Below are 27,475 nucleotides of genomic sequence, written 5' to 3'. Positions count from 1 at the left end.
GTTTGTATAGAAATAATTCACAGGCTTTGAATACAGTGAATGTAACTTCACCGGAAAATAATACAGGTACAAGATGCTGGCTGACTTTTAGTTAGGGTAAAAAAGGAAAAAAAAGAACAGGCTAATTAAATCATGCAGATTTAGAAGTGATTTACCTTTGTGAGACCCTCTAAAGCAACATATTAAAAAGTAAGTTTTAAATACATACACTGAAATAGTGGGGGGAGTGTGTGTGTTCAATCTAGGAGTTCACCATCATTCTGGATTGCCACATAATGACTACTTTTATCTGGAGAGCAGATTTTTAAACATCAGTAGGGATATTAGTTTTTTTGTATGCAGCAACACCCTGGCCAATTTCAGCTGTGGAATGCACAGATGGGTACACAGAATGATGACAACATAATGTCCCCTTCAGTTTATTACAGATCATAAAATTGCAATTAAATAAAATTTGTGATGTGACAACCTGATTTGCTTGTACACTCCAGTTGTATTGTAATTCTGTTTTTATGGTATTTGATACACAGACTTTGATTCTATTGTTTTCAAACAAATCAACAAGAGCTAAGTAAGTCTCAGAAAGTACATCAGAAACCCACAAAGGAAAACTATTACAAAAATACCCCCAAATTTCCATGAGGCAATTCTTTTCCATTTAATCTTCTAGATGAGGTATCATAGATTCTTCTAAAATTGACTGTCATCACAAAGGATAAAACTATCTCATTTGGTAAAGTCAGTTGTGACCACACAGAAATACAGAGTTCTCCACATTAAAAAGAAATACATAAAATATTTGGTATACTTTCAAAGGCAGCTTCTGCATGCATGGTTTTGACTTCTACTGACTTCAGCAGAAAAGGCAAATAGCAGGAGGGCTACATGTTACAACTTCAGGATCTAAAGATGTGAGCAAGAGATCAGTTACCTGATACTTCTAGCTTTGGTTCTTACTGGGAAATAACAATTGTTATCCAGTATAGTATAGTAGCAATCAAACCCAGTGAAGGTCACACTGGCCAGTTATGCAGAACATCAAACTACCAAATCTGATAGAGTGGAGTGCAGCTGAATTTGTCTATGATACACAGATGAAGCAAAAATACCTCTAAGTGCAATAATTATGTTGTGTAGCTTTTTCATATGACCTCTCTTTACAGAAATAATACTACAAAATCATGCAGAAATCTTTTCAGACTGTTACTCTTTTCATCCCAGAATCAGATTTCTTCAAGAGAAACCAGGTGCTAATTTGTTTTATTTCATACTATGAATCTTAAGGATAAAGGCCAAGGAAGCAAAGCATTTACGTACCTTCTGATTTTTTAATTTCACTACTTTGCTACCCTTACCTCCTTTAAGCAGTGTAGAAACTCAGTCAGAATCTACACATCTTGCTGATAACTATTTGAATTGCATATGTTAGTTATCTATAATCCACTATAACCAATTCATAGGAATTCTAATTCAAGACCAGAAAACATAAATGTAGAGAATGATACTGCCAAAACTGAAATTGCAAATAAATCCAGGATTTCAGTTTGCTAGAAAAACACAACCTCTCCTGTGAAACATTAAGTTAAGCCTTACCAAACCAGGCTTTCCCTCATTTGTTTTTTCTTTTCCTTCAACTACGTATTCATTACTTTTCATAACTGATAACAAGACTTGATAGGTCAATAATTACTTCCATTACATTAATGTGATAAATGTTTTCCAAGCCTTTTAATCATCAGAGTATCAGGCAAAGATTCATGGAAACATGCTAGTTTCTCAGATTTTGGTATTTTGCCTTTCTCTTGTATACTGTATAAAGTTTGTTATTCAAATTGGGATTATATGGAAAATAAATTCCATCTATCTATAGGTATATGGGAGTTATAAGCTTCCTTTGGTTTCACGAATTTTACTAAGAAGAACAATAAATAATGATGAATAACAAATAAAATCATACATTGATGAATACAAACTTATGACAAATGTCCATTTGCTGGAGAAGAGTCTCAGACTTACTTGGCAGCAGCATCTTTTCTCAGCTGTTCATGTTTCATTAGGAGATTCTTCCTCTCTTGAAAAGCCTTTCTAACTTTGTATCCTTTGTAGACAGCCTGGATTTTGAAAGCAGCAATATCCTGAATGGCAGCTATAGACAGAGCCCCATGCTCTAACATGAACTGAATCACTTCATGGTGTTCCCCAAGCAAGGCATAATCAAGTGGAGTATACCTAAAAAAACCCAAACAAATCACAACAATTATTACTGATTCTAACTATAATGTGCATTTATTTCACCCTCATTTCATATTAAGGCAAGTTCTAGTATGAAGAGAGATTAAATACTGCTTTCAGTACGCTGTTTTACTAATTTTTAAGTATTGTTTTCCCATCCTATTGATTCTACACACTGTGATTATGTTTAGGACTTATTTTATTCTCCTCATATGGAAATGCGGGAGGGACCAGACTATATGAAGTGTTTGGTCAAAATCTCCCAAAACCCCAACCACAGAATTAACTGCTTTAGTCAAGGGATCTTTAAAAGGTGTTATTGAGGTTTTCATATAGAAATCTAAAGAAAAAAGTAAGTTAAAACATTTTTGTGCTATTTCCATGTGAATTTAAGTTCTGGAGACTTACTGTCAAATACGTCTTAGCTTCTATAACAACAACTGAGGACAGTATGACTGACCAAGCAGCAGGTTTAGATCAGTATCAAGGGATAATATCCTTTTTTAAAGTACTAGGAAGATTAAAGTCTGTTTCCAAATAGACACAGATGTTAAAAATATTAAATTCTTTGGGTTTTAAAGCCACCTAAGCCCTTTTAAAAATAATTCCCAAATTTCCCATTGTCAACGCAGGATCAAAATTTACATATCTCCCTCACCAACACTGAAACATTAGGCAGAGACATTTAGTGACCGAAAATCACAGACCATAATCAAGACCATATAACATAAGACTATCAAATAACCAGTGTCAATGCATGTGATTGTGAAAATTAGGGCTCTTCTTGATGGTAACTTGCTAGGACGCAGTGCTGGTAAGCAAAGAAAAACAGACAGAAAGCACAATTGGACTTGCCACACAGCAATGATTTGATGGAAGGATTAACAGTATCTGAACTGAAGTGTCTGCAGGAATAAAGACAATGACATAACATGAAAATTTGTATGTCAAGGTGTGTTGCTGGTAGCATTTAAAGAGATACAGATTTTTGATAACCCAGAAATGGGAACTTCAGAAAGAACATAATTCCAGTAAAATACATTTTTTTTAAAGTATACGTAATTTTGAATTTTTTTTTTTTGGTGTCTTTAAAATATTTTCATGTTATGTCATTGTCTTTATTCCTGCAGGCCCCTGGTGGTCTAGTGGTTAGGGTGCAGGACTCTCACCGCTGCGACCTGGGTTCGATTCCCAGCCCCCCGGGCAGATGGAGCTCGTCAGCCCTGTGAGGCAATCCATCTAAGAGAAGGTCACTCTAAACAAACCTACGTCCTGGGGACCTCACTGCCACTGTCCAAGCTTGCTCGGCCCCGGCAGATGAACCTCAGGATTAAAGGGTGGGCTCAGTTCAGCGCACGCTGGGTCTCACCTAAAAAATCCACTGCGCAGGCTCGAAGGGTCAATGACCTTTCCCAAATCTTCGCTCGCGAAGACTGGCCATTAAAGACACAAAAGACACTAAAGCAAACTTTAAGCTACTACCATGTGTCTACCAAGACAATGTATTCTATTACAGGTCCCAGTCATGAGGACCCATATTTTTAAACATAGATTCTATAACTCCATTAGAGCTACCTTTGAAAGTAAAAAAATCCCTCAAATCAAATCTGAATAGGGATTTGTATGACTGGACACTACCCATTCAAGGCTGTTTACATACACTTCTCTGTAGTGTCAGTTCAAAGCCTGTTATAAATTTTCTTTTCCACTGATTCTATCTAAAACAGATAGCTTTCAAATCCAGCTGGCTTCACAGGAAAACACAGGAAGAAGACATCAGCCATCAGCTGTTATAAGGAATTTTAGCATGAAGGCGGTCAAACAGCAGCTAGCCTTGCATCACATGATGCACCCAGGATGGTAAATTGAGTTACAAATTAAATTTGCGAAGAACAACAAACCCAGCACCCTCCAGACCAGCACTTGATCACATATCTGGCAAGCAAATGGGCAGCTTAAAATCCTAGATGCAATCTCAGCTTCATCTTTTACTAATCTAATTAGCTTGAACCATTATGTTTGAATTTTTAACTGGTATCTCATATTGGACTCTAAGAAAGTAAAGACGGGAAGCTTCTGATTACAGATATATTGGGAAAAAAATTACTATTTGGTGAAATTGTTACTGATTAAAAAACAATTTCATCCAATAACAGATTAACCATATCCCTGAGGTTATTTTTACTCTCCCTTAAAACACTCAACTTGATTTTTCTACTTTCCAAACTTCCAATCCCTCAACAGTAAAACCAGATTTGTAGATATGTATCAAGATACAATTGTGCAATTTTGATATACTATATATTCATTAGCAGAATTATATTTAAAGATTGATTCATCTAGAAATACTGGGGAACTCTTTTGTTCTGCACATGAACTAGTGCTCAATGGCAGAGATTTGGAATACTGCTAGTAATATTTTGAGTAATCTTGGTTTATACATACAGACAAATATTAATGCCAGAAGGAAAACAAAAATAACAATCTGAATGTGGTAAACCACAGCTAAGGTCTTTCTGTGACATTTGAGCATCATTAGTATATTTCTACAGAGTAAAGATAACAGCAGCCTCCTTTCTGGCAAAATAGTGGCTTTTAATCTTACTTTTTAGGAGTAATTTAATTACAAATGTTTATTTAATTTTCTATAAAAAAATTACTAAAGAGAGCACTGGCACTACTTAATTAGGAACTAGTTATACTTTCATTTCTGTTTCTCAGTAAAAAATAAGAACAAGAAGAGAAGAGAAATCTGAGTGTTTTAGAGTAGAGAATAAAAGAGAAACGATGGGAGAAGAAAGCAACTAAAAACTGGGATAAGTATGGAAGTATTAAATTTAGCATTGAAATATGGGGTTTCAAACTCCTTAAGTTATTTAAAATGTTGAAATATTCAAATTTATATGGCATACTGTTCATAGTTTTTTTTATAATTATGAGGAGGTCATCTACTCTAAAAAAAGGCATTATATATTTCTGCTAACAGTAATTATCTTCACGGTCAGGTGACTAATTTGAACTCCACAACCCAAATCACTTTTAAAAAACTATTATTTATATGTCAATGAAAGACAAAGAAAAGAGATGCAAATGTGCTGTCTCTTTATGATTATAGGAGACTTTTTTTTTTTAAACTAGGCCTTTAGAATACAGTTAGCCACCAGGTACTTTGTAATCACTATTTTAAAACATAACATTACATTTCTCCCATTTTCTTTCTTCTCACTGAATTCCTACCAAATAGAAAAGAAAAATTCCAGTCTACTCCAACAGCAGCAGAAATGCCTTTTCATCCTTTGTCTGTACATACCTATTATGAACTTCATATAAATGAGAAAGGTCTTCAATATATCAAACAAGACTAGAGTGAGTAAATACTTGCATAAATCTCTAAGTTCAAGGTTCAAAAGTATAAATAGCTGAAGTTGCAATGTCTTAGTTAAAGGAGAGAAATTTCACATTAGAAAAGCAGCTGACACTGAAGTGCAAGATTACAGGACTCCTTTTAGATGCAAGATTAGGATTCTCTTGCAATATCTGAACACTTAACATTTAAATCGTAGGTAGCACTTCTGCTAAATTACAAATTAACACATTGAGACAAGCAATACCTCTCCTCGCTGTTCTCCATATGGTTAGGAAAGGCATCAAAACCGAGCAGCAACTTTATAGCATCAAGGTAGCCATTGTTACAGAGCCAGTGCAAGGCAGTTCTTCCCTGTAAACAATAGAAACAGAACAAAAATAAGCATTATCCCCAAACTCTATCATGCCACAATGAAAGTCGTAAATCATAGTGTAATTCAATGCTTTTCTGGACGTGAAGGACAAACTAGTTCTAAATAAACTTCTTTATTAAAATAAGAAGAATACAGCACTTAAAAATTATTTTTTTTTTTTAAAAACAAGATTACAACACTAGTGCTTTTTCACCTAAAGCAGCTGAAAAGTAGCATTAGGAGACTAGCTCTAGAGTTGCTTTCTTTGCAAAAGAAAGAACTCATAATGAAAACCACTTTTCTATTACTTGGAATTATCTATGCCCTACAAAGAATAACTACAGAAAAATTTAACAAATTGGGTGAAGCTCTTTTGACTGATGAGGTTCTACCGACTTCTGAGAAATTATGTCATATAAGAAAGAGATCTGTTACAGGTTGCACAATTACTCTGGCTCCTAATTTCACTAACTGCTTGAATAAATGGCACAAAAGAACATATAATCTAGTCAGTGTTCCTTTTTTTTTCACCTGGATACAGTATACATATATGGATACTTATGTGGATTAGTAATTGAAACAGTTCTTGTGCAATCTCACTTGCAATACCTTATTTTCTTGCTTGCTCTGTCTCTATGCTAAAGAAACTCATTTTGGACTATCAAATCACATTCATATGTGAGCTGTTAATAGGGAATCACAAAAGTTAAGAAATCAGATTATTAATACGACTCCTCATATAATCACACTTTGATAAGGAAAAATCAAAAGTGATATGGAAAAATACAAATCTTTAATTCACGCTGCACATTAAAATACTACTTTTCATACAAGATTTTTGAAGTGGAGGCAGCAAAGATGCTTCTACATCCGAGAAAAGAGAAATATCTTGAAGAAAAGGAATATGTTTTGATGTATGGTTATTCTAAAGTTAATTATATACCTCAGTGAAGAACAACATACCTCTTTATCCTGGATATTTGGATCTGCATTGTTTTCCAGTAACACTACCATGCAGTTAATGTAACCTCCATAAGCAGCACACTGCAGAGGTGTTCTACCTGCATAATCCTGCACATTAGGGTTGATTTTATTTTCTATCAAGATTTGGCACACGTCAGCATTTCCTCCCAGGGCTGCCCAGTGAAGAGGTGAATGGCCATCTTGGTCAACCAAATCTACTCTTGCCCCTCCTGAAACAGCAAATATATTTTTGAGCATAAAAAGAAAACACTTTTGAATGCTAAGAAAAGAAAAGAATAAGTTTATGTTCAACTAGAACTTATTTGGTAAAATGACAATTTAGACAAATATTTCTGAAAATAATTTGAATTTTGTTATTCAAATCCTTTCTGATGCTTTAGAATCTCCAGATTTATCAAATGCCCTTGAAAAACCTAGCCTCTACTTGTTTCAGGCCTACTAATTGTCAGCAAAACCTTTATTTGTTAACAAGAAAAACACTTTTAAACAGTAGACCTCAGATTAAATCTGTTTTTAAATCTCTAATGCAGGTAAGATGAAATATTTACAGTGTAAGAATAATTTTTGGAAAAGTCTTAATTTTTTTCTTAATTCAAGCATGCTAAAGCTCTTTAATGCAGATAATAAATTTCTCTGTCTTCTTGCAAGATGTAAAAATTCTGTACAAAAATAAAACTCCACAAATACAAAAGCTTGAACCAAACCAACCAGCAACAATGACTGTCTATATCATAAAATATATAATTAAACATAACTTGGTTGTTTTTACAAGGTTCTTGCACACACAAAAGCTAAATGGCACAGGGAGTGGGAGGAAGAGCTTCACAGGAGGTTAAAATATGCTTAGCAGATCATGAAGGGAAGCAGATTTTTCAGTAAGAAAGGATGGTTGATGGAAAACTTGCAACTTTTTAGCCTGGATACTTCATCTGTCCATAAATGGGATCATGTCTGAAGTAGGAGGGAGATGTTTCTGGGAAGCTAAAATGACAGAATTTCACATCTAGGATACCACTGTTGTTTCACCATACTTCTTACACTTGAGCAGATATTTTACAATTATCTAACACTGTGTACATTGTTAAAACCTGTTTCTGTCTGCAAATAAAATACTGCTTCTAAAAACCAATCAGAGGAAAATATTAATGATGTAGGATTTTGATAGCTATCTGCATTAAAAAATAAAGATTCATTTAAATAGTCAAAAAATCTTCAAAGAAGGCTAGAAATGCTTTCTCACAAAAGTGAAGAAAGCTTAATTTGGTCTTTCTGATAAAAAAAAAAAAAAAAGAAAGAAAAACAATGATCTGCTGGGGGGAAGTGTTGCTTTGAGAGACTAGAATGTACTTGCAAGGGCCTGAGCAGAAATGAGCTGTGAAAAGAACTCTCCCAGTCTTGAAAGTTTTATATTTAACACTTATTTTGCACAACAATCTGATAATCTTTTACATTTACTAGTGTTATCCCACAAAGAGTACTTATAGACAAAACCCGCTTTAGGGAAGCAATTTCCTACCCCCACCTCTTGCTCAGCTATCTATTTATTTCCCAGTCCCACAGAAAGCAGCACCAGAACTCCGGACAAGTTTGTAAAGTCATAAGAGCTGACCTTTAATGAGTGTTTGTATCACTTCTTTGTGTCCCATCTCACAGGCTCGGAAAAGCGGGGTATGCTTCATGACATCCAGAGCATCTACCTGTGCCTTGTGCTCCAACAGCAATTTCACTGTGCTGACATGGCCAGAAAGGGCAGCGGCGTGTAATGCTAGAAGAATTAAGGAGTAGGAAAAACAAACCACAATACCATGAGCTTCGGAATTTCACAATTAGAACAGTCAAAATAAAAATTCATTTCAACCATTTTGGTGGAAAAGGTACTTTTCAACCACAAGAAACTGAAGAATCCTAGCAAGTGATTAAATAACAACATTTTCTTGCCACATAAACCATAGGCAGGATAACTGTTAGCCCTGAAACATGTTTCTAACTTGCACAAATGGAAATTTTAAGCTTAACGCTACCAAGATCGGCTTATACTGAGGATTTGTGGAAGATTAGCAGCTTCTGATTAAGAGAATATTACATTATTTACTTCTGCCTCTGTTTTGTGGCATTTCTGAGACTGCCTATCACCAGTGAAAGAAACCTTTAATTATTTCTTCAATGCTTTTCTGAAAATACCTTTTTTTCCTTTCAAATAAACAAAGTTGTCTCAACCAAAACTAACTACAGATTACCACCCAGCTGTTCCTGCTCCTCCCCCAGCCTTTCTGGAAAAAAATTTACACAAAATTTTGTACTAAGGCCATCATATCTTGCACGCACAGTATCTCCAGCTCCCTGGTTTCTTCAGGAAAAAAAAAGATTACGAACTAGGTATTGCATTTTGTCTCCTCTCTACAATTTATGATGTTCAGTTGAATGAAAACTACGCTACTTCAGATACTTCAGAACTCGGAGTTCTAGATGTGGTGTCCTGTAACTGGAGTTGCTATTGCCATCCTGCAGGCACTGTCAGCTGGAGTTGAGGAAAATGTTGGAATACCAGTCTGACCAGTTCACAATTCTTATTGAAGGAAAGGAGAACTACACAGAGCAGTGAGATTTCAAACCAATGGAGGGCACATATACTGGTGATTTTATTTACAATTTGAATTCAAAATGCTTTGGATTATTTCCTACAGTCAGCAATCAAATCAGACAACCTACATTCTCACACTGCCTTACATGTGGAATATTTTACAGATGAAGAAAACCAAAATAATTTAGAATAAAAACACAAAAGAGTGCAGTTCATAAATGTGCATTTAATAAAGTGAGTTCCCTGTGAAATTTCAGAGGTATTCATCCTTAGTGAGAATTGAGTGTGCTCAAGCAAGAAAAATATGGGGTTCTAAACAGTATCTAGATGTCTTGTTTTATGTACCTACATGCATTTGTTTAATATTAAACCAGACAGGGTCAGGATCCAGCAGAGGCATTATACAGAAATGCACATTATGAAGCCCAATGTGAGAAGGAACTGCTTCTTGAACCGCAGCCCTAATATCAAAACAGTCTGGCTTTTTGGATCTGCCAGCTACTGTGTAGCAGTGGTACCAACTCCGTACACCTTATGAAACAGTAACCCAGCATAACCTGTTACACAGGTACTAATAAAATGCTCAGGTTGTTCATATTGTCCATGAACCTAATCCAGCTGAAGTGTGTTGCCATAAAACAGTGTCTCAATATCAGTGATAGCAACTGGAACTGTGATACAGATGAATGAGACACTGGGGTCACAGCCAGAGACACTATGAGAAGTGCTGCCTTAGTAATTGAAATCATGCTTTTGAGATGACACTGACGTTTAACTGTTGCAGCTAAAAAGCACAGCAGTGCTCACCGAGCTCATGAAAAATAAGCGCATCTCCAGCAGCCATTTGAGTGGGTGGCTATCAGTAGAAATTCAACAAGAATGAGATCCCTGCCGCTTCGTACATTGGGAAGGGCCTGGTTTTCATGGTCTGACCTCAAAGTAAACTCTAGGTTCTGGTTTTCGTCCTGAATTTCTTATGAAACTAAAGGCAGTAAACCACTCCATCAGATGACACATGGGGTGTGTGTAACAATACAATAGAAAAAGAGCTGCTGTGTCAGCTTGGCTGGTTCTTCCCCCCTATCACTCATTCTGACGCAGGCATCTCGTTTCGCACTTTGTGCTCAATATTTTCTTGTAAGCCAAATTTTCTGTGATGGAGTCACGGTGACTGAAGAGATTCTTCAGCCAGCTGGTTACAATAGGCCCTTTGTTCAGCCGACAGACAGAGCCTTCTCCATTGTGCGCAGTGACGGCAGAGCTATAAAGTTGCCCCTGTAATGCTCCTGCAGCGCTGATCTCTGAGAAGAGGGAAATTCCTTTCCCTTGGTGTCATTCTCCTACACAATACTGAGAGTCTCGATGTTCTAGCAAAGCTGAATGGAGAGCTTGCTCTTTTTTAAGTAAATGCAAAAAGGCTGCGTTAACGCAACATTATAACTGAGTTTAACTGAGTTGCACACAAAAGTCAGAAACACACAACCTCGAACTCTCCTCAGCAACTGTATCCCAGGCACGGTGGCATGTACACTATTTTCTACTAGTGCATAATTTCCCATCAGAATGCAACGCTACTTTTCCCTTACCAAAAATTGGGAATGATTAAGAACCCTTGTAAAAAAAAAATCAGAGAGTGATTTACTGGTGCGCTTCCTTTAATGTTTGCAGCTCCCTATAATAAAGCCCATGCTACTGCACTTGCTTGCACAATGGTTTAGTTCAGGCTGCTCGACAGCAAGCGACAAACAGCACAGTTCCCCACTTTAAGACTATTCGTGTGTTCTCCACAACGGCACTTTAAAGTAAATGGAAAACCCATTCAGTTCCTTGGATTAAAAGCCCTACAACAAAATCAAGATTAAGAAGTGATTACATATCACTGCTACAAAAGGTTTAAGACCGAAAGATAATAAGCCCAACCACCTGAATTATTCGAGCATGAAATCCAGACCTGAGTAATTTCAGAAACACAGTATGTGAGTACTGTCTGCAAAGAAGAAAACCTTTTGTAAGGAGGTTTGCAGAGTAACTACATTACTCCACCTTAAGGTCTGAAACAAGTACTGTAAAGTATTTAAAAGGGAACTGTCAGGAAGTAGCAAATGTAGGTAAGACTGATAAAAGATGAAATGAGTACAATCATAGAGTATATCGCTTTTAAAGTCATTAAACATGAAGACTGATATTTTATTTGTTGCAGTATTTCTTATACTCAAAAATTACAAACTACCACAACTTGGAAAGACTGATTATTTTTCAGTGTGCTACATTGTAAGAAAAGCAAGAATTTAGATATTTGAATAGAATTTTATGTTAAGTGTATTTTGCTTTTTGTTGAGACCCAGCATATCACCAAAGAAAATGAAAGAAATTCAAATTTTAATATGAAAATAATATTCATACAATCTACGTTTAAAAATCCTGAACCACACAACCCTGACGTGACATTTATTTACCATTTGTATGTTATTCGAAGTGCACTCTGAAAAGACAAAAGCTATTAAACTCATATCTTCATTTCTTGGTTGATATAAATCGACACTATAAGTTTCCTAAATCTAACCATGCAGCTTAGGCTAGTTTGCATATGTATGCAGTCAACAAATACATGAAAATTTATATAAACAAACATTGCAATTATACATTCTTATCTGTTTAAAATTACATAGGACAAATGCCCTTTATTGTATTATTGTATTTATTGTATTTATTGTATTTATTGTATTTATTGTATTTATTGTATTTATTGTATTATTCATGGATGTGTGGTCTGACTATGAGCTTGGCTGTCATTTTACTACTTATTATACACAGGTATACAGTTTTGCACTTAACTTCTAACATTGTGACCTGGCTGTGTGTGGCACTGGGTAGTTCCTGACCTCCTCCTACACATCTAACTGTTTGAAGCTCCCTGCTATCAAACCCCTCCAATTCATGCCCAATATATCCACAGTCTCCTCTTTTTTCTATAAATAATGCAGAAACACTTTGACACCTGTCAGAATTGTTATCCTGCTTTTGTCGAAAACACTACATAAGTACAATATTTATACCACAAATTCTTATATTTTTTCATGAATGAGATAAATTCATATATTATACAGGAAATTTTGAATTTCATGACTTGCATGCTTGAATCCTGAATCACTGTGCTGCATACTTATCTTTTGCTCTGGGCAGATAATGGGGTGATAAACTTGGGAGATATCAAGTTTGACTCACTTTTTGGACAACAGAAGTGCAATAGCTCTAATCTTTATTACACTACCTTTACAAACAACTATGGTACTTATAATTTTCATGATGATAATTTAGCCACTTCACTGGTTAGTTTGCTCTATATTGTTTCAAACTGTGTATTTACTGACAAATACATTTTAATAGGCATTTTCAGAGAGGGTTTTTTATGCAATTATATTTCATTTTATTCTTCAAAATACAGAACAGCTCTCCCTTTTCCAGGATCCAGATCTAGGCAGCAGCATAGCAGTACTTCTTGCTATATTTCAAATTAACTGATACAATCCATGAAGAAAAGGTTTGTTTCTTTCCCACAATAAGGCAAAGAATTGACACTCATACATTATTAAACTAATGCAGAAATATTTTCAGGATTAAAGCACGCATCCAGGAAAAGACTAATACAGCTTCTAAAAATGTTTTTTCTGATGGAAATCACACTGACCAGAAATGTCCAGTGGTTCTTTGCTGTAAAGCATCTTACCTGTGCCAGCGTATTTGTCTGTCATATTGATATCGATATCCAATTTTAAAGTCAGCATAGTCCTAATAACATCATCACTGCCTTTGCCAGCTGCCCACATGAAGGATGTTCTTCCCTCAAGATCTGAGTCATCTTTTACAGAAGGATGTTTCAAAAATACTTCAACTGTTTCCTGAAAAGAAATACTGTTGAAATTAAGATTAAAAGGAATCTGTAATAACAAGAAACTACTGTGTCTCATTTAGCCGTTTATGAAGCAAATCAAAGCTTAGTTTTTCCTTTTCATATTTATAACTCAACAGGAGCACTGTATTTTCTGCTATGCCTTTTTCCTCACCAATAATCATAGTGGATTCTTGACTAGGAGTTTAACACTGTCATTTATTTCATAATTTTTTCTTTTTAGTGTCAGACATCATGTGTTCATCATAATGAAGAAAAAGACACTGTAGTCACTGAGAAGAAAGCAATGGGAAAAATATTACTGGTTTATCAAAACATTACTGCAATACAATGATGATAAAAATCACAGAATCATTTAGGTTGGAAAAGACCTCCGAGCTCATCAAGTCCAACCTTTTCACCAAACACCACCCTGTCAACCAGACCATGGCACTGAGCGCCACATCCAGTCTTTCCTTAAACACCTCCCGGGACGGTGATTCCACCACGTCCCTGGGCAGCACACTCCAATGTCTAATCATCCTTTCTGTGAAGAAATTCCTCCTGATGTCCAACCTGAACCTCCCCTGAAAATAATGTCCCTTCGAAATATTCTTCCAACATATTTTTTTCTCCCATTACAAATGTAACTGCACATGCAAATATTTTACTTTGTCAAACCCTAATAATTTGACTATTAAAAAAACATACTTTTGGGGCAACACAGATATATTTCCTAATATTTAATAATATCAACAGGTTCCTAATTACTTAAATATTATAAATCAGAAAAGATTAAGAAAATCTTTACAACTGAGTTGACTTTCCTCTGCAACTGTTACACTAAAATCTCTATTTAAATCAAAACAAAAAGATTTATTTCTTCAAATGTTGTGTTTGTGTTAAGCTCTCAGTAAACAAGTCCACTTTTTTAACCTGCTCCTAGATTCTTAATAAGTCACACGGGAAAGGAAGGAAGAGAAAGTTACAAGTGCTAGAAAAAGAATAAGGAGAGGATTTTCCTTTTTCTATCCAATGCCTTTAAAAGGCTGTGTGTTTAACAGCTAGAAAACATCTCTGAAGAGTCACTGACAGGCTAGCCAATAAAAACTGAAAAAATCGCAGGTTTCGTTATTTTACTTTACATTGACATTTTAGTATTAACACTATTTTAGCCCTCTCCCTATGTGACCCCAAAATAGCTCTATCACTGCTCTGGATAGGATGAGAGTTTCTTGTCTATAAGGAATTAAATGCTAATAATCACAAAGGTGCTTAAATACCCAAGTACTATTGATTAGTTTGAATTTATTTTCACTACTACTTATAATTTCATCCCTCTAAAGAAAAAGGAAATTTCTCATTTATCTTGTGTTAATATGATCTAAGATCCTTGCAGCTTTGTGAATTTAGGTCTGAACTATCAGTTTATTGTACAAAGGTCCAGCCAGAAACAATGAGAAATGGAAGCATTAAGCCTTCCACACAAACCAGCATGTGTTTATAGCTCTGTGACCACCACTACACCACAGACACAAATGGCTTCTCGTTAGGGCAGCAACTCAGCCCCCTACCAATACTCTGCACTGCTTGAAATCCTGCAAAGCAAAAAGCACTGTGGAGGTTGTACTTCTTCAATATTAAGGCACATATTCGAAAAAATACAAATTAGTAATTTTATTTTTCCATTAAGTTTAGCCAAGCAGCGTTTCTTTCAACTACTCTTTCCTTTCTACAGTTTTTAATTGGAAAAAAATGGAAGAAAATCCCACAATGCTATAATCATTATTTTCCAAAATGAAGTTATCCCAATTTGAAAGCAAAGTGAAATTAAATTACAACAGGATGATTAAGAACTCAGAAAACAGAAGTACCAATCAGCATAATTCTACATGTATTTTGTTACGTAAGATCACATGTATTTTAGCACTGTTAAAAAAGTGGAGAAAAAACCATAAAAAAGAACAAAGTTGAAAAATAACAGTAAAGCATAGAGGTAAACCTGTATCACTTTATTTTGTGCTATCAGGAAACTCTGAAAAATATTAAATATTATTTTTGGATATTTAAGAATAAGATGGGGTATCCACATTTCATTTACTAGATCTATCTATGTGAGTATGTGAAAGGAAAGTACATTGTTTTGGACTCTTCTGGAAAAATTCAGGAAAAAAATATATTTAGCTCTGCATTCTGCATACTGAAGTCAATACAAATAGAGCATCTTCCTTCACACATGAATTTAAAAAGAGATGTTTATTTGGGCGTTCTACACCATCTAAATTTCAGGCAACCTATTTGGGTGGTTATATTAGGTAACTTCTCTTCTAGAATTTTTCCTGTCTGTAGTAAGTGGGGATAAGTTAGTCCTAGGGAACAAATTCTTCACATAAATTAAGAGTTGGCTAAATCTCTTCAGTCTTTAAAAAACCCAAAAATGTCATATTATAGGAAGTAACCAGCAAAAAACAGAAGAAAGAACAAAATATCGAAGCAAATAAAACTGAAAGCCATGCAAATATTTACAATAAACACAAAAGAACAAACTGTCTTCGTATTAGGGACTAAGGACCTAACTGAGGAACACACCACACCTATCCAAACTTGGGCAGACTGAATAGAACAACAATGTGAATCTCAAACTGTAAATATAGAGTTGTTACTCTATATGCCAGAACATGGATGTGTCTCCACTCAGTTATGTGACTATGTATATGGAATGCAGTGATGAGAATTACTCAATGATATGCATATAATGGAGAAAAAAAAAAAGCAAACAGTGGTGCTCTGAAACAACCGGACTAGTAAAAACAGAGAGAGGCTCCAGACATAATTTAGGCAAGGGCTTTTGAACATGTCTCCAGATAAAAGAGGCTTGCAGATCTAAATGAAACTCTCCTGTTTGTTTCTTCGTGTAAGATGGGATACAGTACATTCATTGTAAGTACACAAGATTACTAAAGAATGTCTGATTCCACCATGTACTTTATTTTTCCATAAAAAACCTAAATGATATTATATTTGCCTGGCCGATGAGATCAAAAGGCAGCAACATAATGAAGATGTTTCAATCAACTGAATGAAGCCCAGAGAAAGAAAGCCAGTATGAAAAATTGTTTTTTAGAAATGTATCAATATAGAAAAGAAAAAAGATAAAAGAATGCAGAGTTAATCACCAGATAATAAATACAAGCATTCTATCTAAGAGTTAACTCAAACTTGAAAGAAAGTCTTTTACAACACAAATACTTTAGGTGTGTGAGCTAGACCCAAATAGAACATACCCCACAACAGACAATAACCAGCATCAAAAAATAATTATCTAAAAAAGTAAAAATTATACACAAAAGTATACTTCAACAAAAGTCTGAATTTAAAAAATATCTGGATGGTCTTACTAAAGATCAACTCCAAAAATACCCCACCAAACTCCCAAAACTCACTCTCAGAAGGAGGCATGAGGTGTCAGCTGTAGCATTAACAGACATTGGTCAGTTCCCTCTTTCAATTGTACTTCCAGATAAAATTAACATGCAGGTATGGAAGAAAGACCTAAATTAGTATCCCTGTTAAGAAAATTTTGCAATATGGACTACATAACTACATTAATTAGGCACTAAATAACCCTTTTTATAAAGGAAGGTTATGAAAACTATGAGGGGCAGAGGAGCTTGAGAAAAGCTTTCATAAATTCCAGCACTTGAGAACTATTTCTGTAACATCTATGACCAGCAATCATTAAACTGCTGAGTTTTATACTTGGTTGTTCTGTATCTGATCTTGCTCTGGGAAGAAAATACCTATTATACCAAAGTAAGAATTAGGCTGTCTGAGAAACCAATTTTCTTTGTTGTCTGAATTTAAAAAACATTTTAAAAACTTAAAAATATAGTGCTCCTGAAGAATTACGATAAAAGTTACTCAACTCTTCAGCCATACTTTATGAGACAACAGCTCATTCATAATACCAAATATTCATAAGTTAATCACCTTCTTGAATGCAAAGACTGGTTTGACTGGTACTGCAGCAGCTGTGTAAATACTCATACAGGTCATCTTACCCTAAATACTGCTTATAACTGCTTAGATTTTGCTACAATGAGCCTTAAAAAGTAAAAGGACTGTAAAAAGTTAGGTGCCATTCTGCTTTCTGTTGAAGCACCTGAATGACTATTGTGTGTCCTGATGCAAATATATAGCTCAAAGTGCCTTTCTTTGTACAGCAAGTTAGTTTTTTTAAAAATCTATTTTTAATAGTTTGAAATTAACCACACTTATATCACATAACAGAGGAAAAGTTTGAATTAAACTCATGCCAACAACACTGTGCTTATATGATTTCAAAAACAACTCAAACACTTTGTTACACTATAAATATTTCAGCAAAATACATTTACTTCACATTTAGGGTATGTGCTACCTACAGCAAAGTTGCTCTGCGCTGCATAATGTAGGGGTGTTGCACCTTGACTATCAGATGGGATGGTTCCAAACTTATTTCTTTCTAATAAGAGATGGACAATCTGTGCATGACCTGAGAAAAAATAACATAATAAAACCAGATAAATATCAAATCCTAAAGTTAAACATCTCAATATTAAAAAAAAAAAAGAAAAAACTACAACAAACCAAATCAAAACTTTGCAACGAATTAGTTGAACTTTTCCAGAAAAAGCTTATGACAATTCAGCTGAGACACTGCATTTGAGTGACAGGTCAGTCAGAAACAGTAAAGTGATCATAGACTGATGATGATGAGCATTTGTCCATTATTTGTACATTAAAAGACAGGCTAAACTAACATTGACAATTTCATCATAGGTCACATTGTTTTACAGAAATCAAGTGTAAATTCTTTACTTAGGATTTGTTTAACCAAAATTTCAACTGAAAATGTGTATCAGAATCTAGAGGTCAGTCTACTACCAGGTACCATTAACAACAAACTCACACACAACTCCTTCCATCAAAACAGATTAGAATATTTTTAGATTAAAATCACAACATTTTTGAGGGATGGATAAAATTTATATTGACTTCATAGACAGGGAAACAGAGTATAGTATATTGCTACTAAAGTCAACTGATCCATTCATATGCTTGCTTGAAAGCACAAAAAGAAGAGATGTAATGTTGCTATGGTCTTCCCACCTGAAGACTATTAGAAGTAAATTGAGGTGCACTGGGAGAAGTTGATTTGGAGTGCAATTCTAGCAGGAAAACCATAGGAGTACTGAGCCTGAAAACCAGTCGCCTGAACTTTCAGGACAGACAACTAGAAAAAGGGAACTTAACTCTCTAATCAGGACAGGAGGCCTAGCTGAATTATCTACGGGAAAGAAGGTTTGAGGGAGTTGAAAAAAAATTTGTATTGTGTGCAACAGTAAACAAATTGGTGCAAAGATGGATCTCACTTGGACATTAATGTAAGGATTAAAACTTATTTCTTGAAGTCAAGAACTGTTGTTTCTGTAATACTTTTACTTAGAAGAGATCTAACCTGGCTGAGACTTTTATCTACACAAAAGAAAAGGTAACAGAAGCAACAGCATCCTAAGATGCAGTCACATCACTACAGAAAATCTGTGGCTGTAACCCTGCACTACTTTAAATTTCCTACTGTTAACCTATATAGTAACATCTTAGTCTCTTTGAGATCTACATATAACATTTAGTATTTAGCTTAAAACCAGAAGCATAAAAATTAATAATGATTTACCAACCACAAGTTCCCCAAGGGCCCGTGCCACCTAGAGATCTCATCAAGTTCACAAAGTACTCTTGGAGGTCTTGGCACATCTTCGCCCTTTATTCTACATTGATTAGACAATCCATTTTTCCAAGAGACAAAACTTCTCTCTTAAATACAATCAATTTCAAAACACAATAAATTTTGCTTCTTGGGCAGAACCAAGTGTAATGAGTATTTCTTTGGGAGACTGATCCTATGACACTTAAAATGCTTCATAATTTCTCTGTAAATATTCAATATCCCTACTTCAATGCAAATGCAAACTTGAGAATATCTTTTTTTTTTTGCTTTTCTTTTTTTTTTAATAGACATAACCAAACTACATGTATATTGTCACTGGAGTTGCAGTAACTTGCTCCAGTGAGCAATATGATTCTTTTATTGGCATTCTTTGTCTGCAGTGTCCCAAAGGGTCATTGGGATGAAGCCTGTTAAAAGGGGAGAGAGACTGTTTAAAGATTCTTTTATCTAGTACAAGGTGATTATTTTTTCCTCCTGCACACAGAAGAATGGAAAATAGGAAGTCAATTTTCTAAATCATATTATTTTTGTGGCTATAATTTTATGGTTTGCCTTTCCCTGCATTAAGACTTTTTCTATTTAATCAAGTTTTAACTTGTTTTGCAAAGATCCAGCTTTGTAACCTGTAAAATCAAACTGTGCAGAATTCACATACGGAAGGTTAAAATTTACAGAGCATCTGAGTCTCAGGGTAACAATCTGAACAGAAAAAAGCCCTTTTTTGAATAAAACTTGTTGTAAGATCTGATTAGATTGTCATAACGTGACTGACAAAGAGCTTTTTCTATAAGTAGGAGAAGTGCCAGCTCTGCCATTTTTTTGTTGTTCACTTGTGCTGGTATTATCCGATTATCTGCGGTTTCTTTGTGGGAATCTTTTTAAGTCATTTGTTTATTTTGTGAGGGGTAGTTTAATAAAAACTAGATAACATAATCATAAATCCACTTAACTGAGCACACATAAACTGCAATACATCACAATAGGCTGAAAGTGAACACAACTGGTGATGCCACTGTCAATCACTTTGTGTTGTGGAGCTACTCTCCTCTCTCAGGCACCTCACAAACCCTATGTGGTCATCTTACATGTGGCCCAAGTGAGGGTACTAGCATCAATCCATATATGAAATATTAGTAAAGTTCTCTAATATTTTTCAGATAAAAAATAAACAAGTTCTGATATTTTCTTCATGTACTCCAATAGATTGTCTTGCATTCATGCTGGCGTGTGCACACACCACTTCAGACACCACTGTACCACTGGCTTTTTTAACCTATGATCAAAGCTACATATGCAAGAACATCTCAATGTGCTCTAACTGTTCTTAAACCATCAGCATATATAGCCTCTTGAAGTATTGCATTTTACAATGCTTCATAGAGAATCTGAAACTAAAACAAGCAATTGACACACAAACTTCTACTCTTGGTCTAGCAGAAACTACTATTGTTCTAGAAGATTAGTTTGCATAATGTCAGGCTGGAATGAAATAAAAATCACAGACAAAGATTAATCACTACAGTCAATTAATGACTAAATGATTTCAGCATTGTCCAGTTTACCAAGTAAGGCTGCCCAGTGAAGGGGAGTTCGAAACAAGTTGTCATAAGATGTTACATTGCAGCCTTCGTAGGAGGTCAGGACATCGACAACTGCTACATTCCCATCTGCAACAGCAAAATGAAGGGGAGTTCGTCCTTCATAGTCTTGCCAGTTAAGCAGAGATTCTGTAGGTGCAGCTTCCTTTAAAAAAAATCAACACAAAATTAAAAGATATTTAAATTGAAAAGAAGAACTACATAATCTTTACAGATATTTTTTTAGTCTTATATTAAGGAGATAAACTGTCCTTGTTCAGTAGACTATAGCTCTACAACCAAATACTTTTGTTACCATATAGACTACTTTCAAGTATTTCTTACAGAATTTTTTTATACTATTTTATTGTACCAGACCTGATTTCTAGTATAAACCCTGTAGTTTTACCAGTTTGTTTTGCAAGTGGCTCCTTACATAGATTTTTAAAATACTAACTCAGACTCTTGAGAAAATAACTAGATCTTCTTGCATGATTTTCTATGATGAAAATGACATACATATCTTCATGTTTTCACCCAGAACACTCTCCTTTTTGCACAAATTAATCTTATGGCTTTCTTTATAATATTTTTCTAGCATTTTACACCCCCAAAGTATTTCTAAAGGAGCTGTCAAGGTCTCTAGCAGACAGGATAAAAGTTAGAAAGTACTTCTAATGAATGCATCTACTTGTAATGGGCTTAATTTTGAATTCAAAAAAATCTTTTAAAGTATCATGATCACATAACATAGGCACTAACAGACATAACTTGAGCTTTCATGACCTTTCTTAAAAAATAGGCTAAATTACTTTCACATAAGGCTCCTAGATATATAGTTTTGTGCTATGATAATTTCCTCTCTCATGACATTTTTCTACAGAGATTTCTCTTCATTACTTTCTCCAGTAAAAGAACACAACAGACACAAATGAATATCATTTTAGCAGTGTAGAGATCTCCAAATGTTGAGTATCATAAAGGCCCATGAAATACAAGCTTTAAACTTAACTTTCCTGGAAAACAAAAAGAGGTATCACTAAAGAAAATGGTACACAAATAGGCCATAAAATCACTTGCATTTGCATTATTTGATGTGTAGAAACTAGTACACAGAAAACAAACATCTAACATTGAGAACGATAAATCAAGAAGAAAGTCAGGAAATTCCAGAGTTACAGTTTCTATTCAAATATTAATTGACCTAAGTTGTACATTCTATATTTTCTATGTAATGGATAAAAAAAAGAATACATTTAGAGTAGTGTGCTGGTTTAAAGGTAAACCAGCAGGGGAAATGAACTCAACTCAAAAGAGAGATTACAAGTCAGAATAACAATTTAATAAAATAATACAGTAAGTATGATTATACAGACAAACAATTGGTTTTAACCCACAAACCCCAAATGTATAACCCAGTACCCTGGGGCATGAACAGAGTGGTGTTCTTTGGGCCCCCTGAGTCCAAAGGAAAAGGAGAGGGGAAAACCTGTTGGTGAGAGTGCTGTTACAGTCTGGTTGAGAGCGGTGATCTGCAGTCTTCCTCTGGATCCCACGAGTGGTTAAAAAAGGTCCCAAGACTCCAAGATTATATATCCTCCAGTTCAGGCAGGAATGCCCAGTACCTCCCTCAGGGCGGGAGGTTCCTCAATGGGCATGAGGACAAGAGCACCCTCCTGTCTCGCAGGCCTCTTAACACCCAGTTTATAGCCTGAGGAGTCAGGCTCTATGGGCAGATAGTGTAAATGGTTCATTGACAACAGTTTCTGGGAAATGGCATGGAAGGCTATAGAATACACAGTTTTGGGTTACACCTATACAATGATGAACTGGTCCCAGCTGTTCTAACTAGGACAAGTAGATTTCACCATATTTTCTAAGTGCAATCTGGCTAAGTTAATACTGCAGTAGTAACTTCAACTCTGCAATGCCCTGATTCTTTGTTTCTTCCTGTTTTACCTTCTTACAGTGTCAACTTAAACCTCCTAATATTTGAATAATGTAAATTTTCTAGAGCTAAACATTTACATACTTAGTATGTAAAACAGAGAATCACACCATAGTTGGCATTGGAAGGGACCTCTGGAGATCATCTAGTCCAACCCCCTGCTAAAGCAGGTTCATAGCAGGTTGCATAGAATCACATCCAGGTGGGTTTTGAGTATGTCCAGAGAAGACACCATCACCTTTCTGGGCAGCCTGTTCCAATGCTCAGTCACCCTCACAGTAAGGAAGTTTTTCTTCATATTCAGATGGAACCTCTCATGTTTCAGTTTGTGCTCGTTGCCCCTTATCCTGTCACTGGGCACTACTAAGAAGTCTGGTTCCAACCTCTTGACACCCACACTTAAGATATTTGTATATATTGATAAGATTCCCTCTCAGTTGTCTCTTTTTCAGGCTGAACAGTCCCAGTTCTCTCAGCCTTTCCTCCTTAAAGAGATGCTACAGTCCCCTCATCACCTTCATAGCACTTGGTTGGGCCCTCTCCAATAGCTCCTGGTTTTTCTTGAACTGGGGAGCCCAGAACTGGAGACAGGACTCCAGATCCCGCCTTGTCAGGGCTGAGTAGAGGGGCAAAATCACCTCCTGTAACCTGCTGGCAGTGCATCCTTTCTGGGGACTGAGGTGATGCTGAGTGGCCTGTAGTTTCCTGGGTCATCCTTCTTCCCTTTCTGAAGACTCTGGAGTGACATTGGCTTTCCTCCAGTCCTTGGCTTTCCTGTTCTCCGTGACTTTTCAAAGATGATGGAGAGTGGCTTAGGAACAACATCTGCCAATGCTAATTAAATGCTAATTAAGTTGCCTGTCTCACATATAAAAAACTTCGTCAGTTTTAGATTAGATATCAGTAGTGTTAGCCACATTTTCCTAGAGAAAAAAACTAACATACTTGGAACATACTGGAGTTCATTAATACATCTAGTACAGTAACAGATGATCTATTAAAAAACATTAAAAAATGATAAATGTGACTCTCAACTAAATACAATTGAAATTAATATTGTTACATGCAAACCCACAACAATCAAAGCATGTATAACACTTCTTACAATAAGCATTCAAAAGCATTTACCTGAACCAGTACAGTTCTGTGAAAAATTGTATATTCTTCCCCAGCCTTAAGAATTTTCAAGAAAAAGATAACTGATAATATGCTTACTTTTTGTCTATTCATAGACATCAGCAGGGGGAGTATAGAGCCCACTGCAAAAACTCCGTTTGTCAGAATCACTTTTAAGAATGACTAAATATGAATGACGATATGCACAGAAGTTATTAATGAGAGGAAAACATCTTTGAACAAAATGGACAAACAAGAAAACAAATGCTTCTTTACTTTACCTATAATTTATTGATGTAATCCTGATACCTAACCTTCAAGCCTTCCAGAAGCACAAGAACATACTAAATAAATGACTCCTAAAACTCCTCGCTTGAGGTCACTGATGTTGCCAAAAACATATCCCCCATAGTAAAAAATGTTACTTTTGCAAAATGGTAAAGAATCTTCTAATTTATAGTCTAGTCTAAAAGTTCTTGTGTGTTTTGAAATTTTTGGCCACTTACACTAAAATTTTCTAGGCTTCTTTCTGCCTACATTCAAGAGTATAATTTCTTTGGAATTTCAGTGGGTTTGGTCTAAAACTAGCTATAATTAAACTGTCATACTGTATTAATATTTTAAGAAAAATACACAGAAGAAACAGAAGCTAAGCATTTTTCGGTGGCAATTAGAACAATGGAATTGTAAATAATAATGGAAAGTGTGGTATAAGTAAATGTCATGTCTCTTACCATGAACAATAAATAAAGAGAAGAGATACAAAATAGACAGAGTACTAAGCAGTGGCTTCCATCATATTAATGGAACCTTATTCTGTTCTTTTCTCCTTAAATCTTCCCAACGTTTTTCATGTAATCAAGCACTGCTGAATCTGGAAAGGTGGAAAAGGAAGTTGACCATGAGAGGATCTCCAGATTAGAGTTTCTCTCTGCTTCACATTTACTTTCTACATATGTTGAGTTCCATTTTCGCTGTATTTCATGGAATTCAATATTAGATATAACCAATTTGTGCATAACTGTGACCCCTGCAAACCCAATCTATTTCTTCAGAATTCAGTTGAGCTCTTTTCATTATTGTTTATTTTGGCAATATCAACGGACTTTGTACTATACAAATATCAAACAGAAAGATGACCTTATTGACAGGAGGCAATAAATGGCCACATCCAAAGGCAGACTATAGAAAAACAAGACAATATTTGTCAGTACTATAGACTGTTGTCTCAATAAAACTAAAGCAACTAAACTTTTGTCAAGTTTTTGTAAAGCAGCACTGGAGAATTCCAAGTAGGACACTAGAGAAAAATAATTTTCTGGGGAACTCTTCCACAGTGTTAAAGATAGACTCTCAGGTAGATAAGGAACTGCTGCATCCAGAGTAGTAGTCACCATCTCAATGTCCCAATGGATATCGAAGACAACTGGTGTCCCTCAGGGGCTACAATGGAACCAGTGATATTTAATGTATTCATCAATGACACAGACAAAGGGATCAAGTGCACCCTTAGTAAGTCTGCAGACAACACCAAGCTGAGTGGTACAGCTAACAAACCTAAGGGATTGGATACCATCCAGAGGGACCTGGACAAGCTCAGGAAGTGGGCCCATGGGAAACTCGCGAAGTTGAACAAAACCAAGTGCAAGGTGCTGCACCTGGGTTGGGGCAACCTCCTGTACCAATACAGGCTGGGGGATGAAAGACCGAGAGCAACCCTGCCAAAAAGGACATGGGAGTGCTGGTGGATGAAAGGCTGGACACGAGCCAGCAATGGGCATTAACAGCCCAGAAAGCCACTTGTGTTCTGAGCTGCACCAAAAAGAGCGAGGCCAGCAGGTTGAGAGAGGTGATTCTGCTCCTCTACTCCCTCCTCTGAGACTCCACTTGGAGTACTTCATCCAGCTCTGGGGTCCCCAGTACAGGAAGGATATCAACCTGTTGGAGTGAATCCAGAAGAGGGCCACAAAGATGATTAGAAGGTGGGATCACCTTTCCTATGAGGAAAGACTCCGACAGCTGGGATTGTTCAGCCTGGAGAAGAGCAGGCTCTGGGGAGACCTTACAACAGCCTTCCACTACCTGAAAGGGGAAGAAAGCTGGAGAGGTCCTTTTTCAAGGGCATATAGTGATAGCACAAGGCAGAATGATTTTAATCCGAAATAGGGTAGGTTTAGATTGGATATTAGGAAGAAATTCTTTACTGTGAGGGTGGTGAGGCACTGTACCAGGTTGGCCAGAGAAGCTGTGGATGTCCCATTCCTGGGAGTGTTCAAAGGGTTGGGTGGGACCCCGATCTAGCTGAAGATGTCCCTCTCCATCACAGGGGAGGTTGGACTAGATGACCTTTAAAAGTTTCCTTTCAACTCAAACTATTCTATGATTCTTTTAACTGTCAGAGTTTTTAAAAACAAAACAAAACAAAACAAAAAACCCAGGCATGACCATGATTCTGTATTACCTAAAGAAAAACTTTGAGAACACCTCCAGTATGGAGACAGGTACTTTTAACCCTTTGTATGTAGTGCATCTCAATGAGACAGAGTTAATTTTCCTTGCAGCAGCAGGTATGGTGCTGGGCTTTATATTTCTGATTAAAACTGTTGATAACATACCTATCTTTTGGCTGTTACTGAATAGTGCTTTGCACAGCATTAAGGATTTCTCCTTTTTATGCCCTGCCCTGTCCTGTTACCCTGCTTCCCCAGTGAGTGGTTTGGGGGTGGGCAAGAGACTGCAACAGGACACAGCTGGGACAGTTGACACAACCTAACCCAAGCAATATTCCATACCATATAATATGTGCAGCAAAATAGCTCAGGGACACGGGGAGGGCAGGGAGGATGCCCATGGCTACACCATTTGCCTTCCCAAGCACAATTAAGCATGCTTCATGAAACTCTTTTTCCACTTTCCTGGGAGTGGCTAACATCTGCCTGCTGATGGGAATAAATTTCCTTTTTTGCATGCAGCTTTTGCTTTCTATACTGAATTGCCATTATCTTCACCCACAAGTCTTCTTGTCTTCCTTCTATTTTCTCTGTCTTGCAAGAGGGGAGGTAAATCAGCAGCTGTGCAGGTGTTAGGCTGTTGACTGAGGCCAACACAGCACAACTATTAAAAACATTTGTCTTGACTAACTAACATTTGAAAATGTCTGTTTTGAATACTCATATCCTTACATACTTTTCAGCAAATTTATTTCTCTAGTGTGGACCAAATTTTGTTTTTAACAAATTACTTCACAACTAAGTACAAATTACAAACATCTTGAATAAACAGAAGTAATACAGAAATAAAATTGCTTTAACACTGGAAACTTCTCAAATACTATTTTTATAGTGAAAAAAGGTATCACTAACTGTAAGATTGCTGATGTGATTTGGAGAAAAGCAAAGCAAGTTTTCACATGCCACACTTAAATTCTCAGCTTTCTAGCTAATCAGGGAGACAGACATGTAAGTCCTACTAGTTGGCATACAATCACTATGTGTCTAGTTCTGAAAGATCTTTGAAAGACAAAGATACAGGAAGATTGTTGTAATGGGAGAGAAAATTTCAATTGAGACTTCTTTATCTTTCCACGTTAATGAATTTCAGAGATTTCTACAAAATAAAAACCAAGGTAAAAATCAAGCTGAGCATATGATTTCATT

At 35.9% G+C, this 27,475-nt stretch overlaps 1 protein-coding gene across 9 annotated transcripts in view; it reads right to left on the bottom strand.

The window, feature by feature from the left end:
* INVS (inversin) overlaps positions 1-27,475 on the bottom strand; it is a 94,279-nt gene that overhangs the window by 21,542 nt on the left and 45,262 nt on the right. For all 9 annotated transcript variants that reach the window (XM_017813212.1, XM_017813205.1, XM_017813208.1 and 6 more), the window contains 7 exons: positions 20,741-20,921; positions 17,830-17,939; positions 13,244-13,415; positions 8,545-8,700; positions 6,915-7,144; positions 5,844-5,950; positions 2,017-2,229 (listed from right to left, as the gene is read on the bottom strand). In XM_017813212.1, the coding sequence (XP_017668701.1) occupies positions 2,017-2,229; positions 5,844-5,950; positions 6,915-7,144; positions 8,545-8,700; positions 13,244-13,415; positions 17,830-17,939; positions 20,741-20,921 (1,169 nt within the window). The remainder of the gene's footprint in view (positions 1-2,016; positions 2,230-5,843; positions 5,951-6,914; positions 7,145-8,544; positions 8,701-13,243; positions 13,416-17,829; positions 17,940-20,740; positions 20,922-27,475) is intronic.

Source organism: Lepidothrix coronata, unplaced genomic scaffold (genome assembly GCF_001604755.1).
Source record: "Lepidothrix coronata isolate B3197 unplaced genomic scaffold, Lepidothrix_coronata-1.0 Scaffold40, whole genome shotgun sequence".
Lineage (NCBI taxonomy): Eukaryota > Metazoa > Chordata > Aves > Passeriformes > Pipridae > Lepidothrix > Lepidothrix coronata.
The sequence above is the reverse complement of the archived record's forward strand: the minus strand, read 5'-3'. Positions and strand labels throughout refer to the sequence as shown.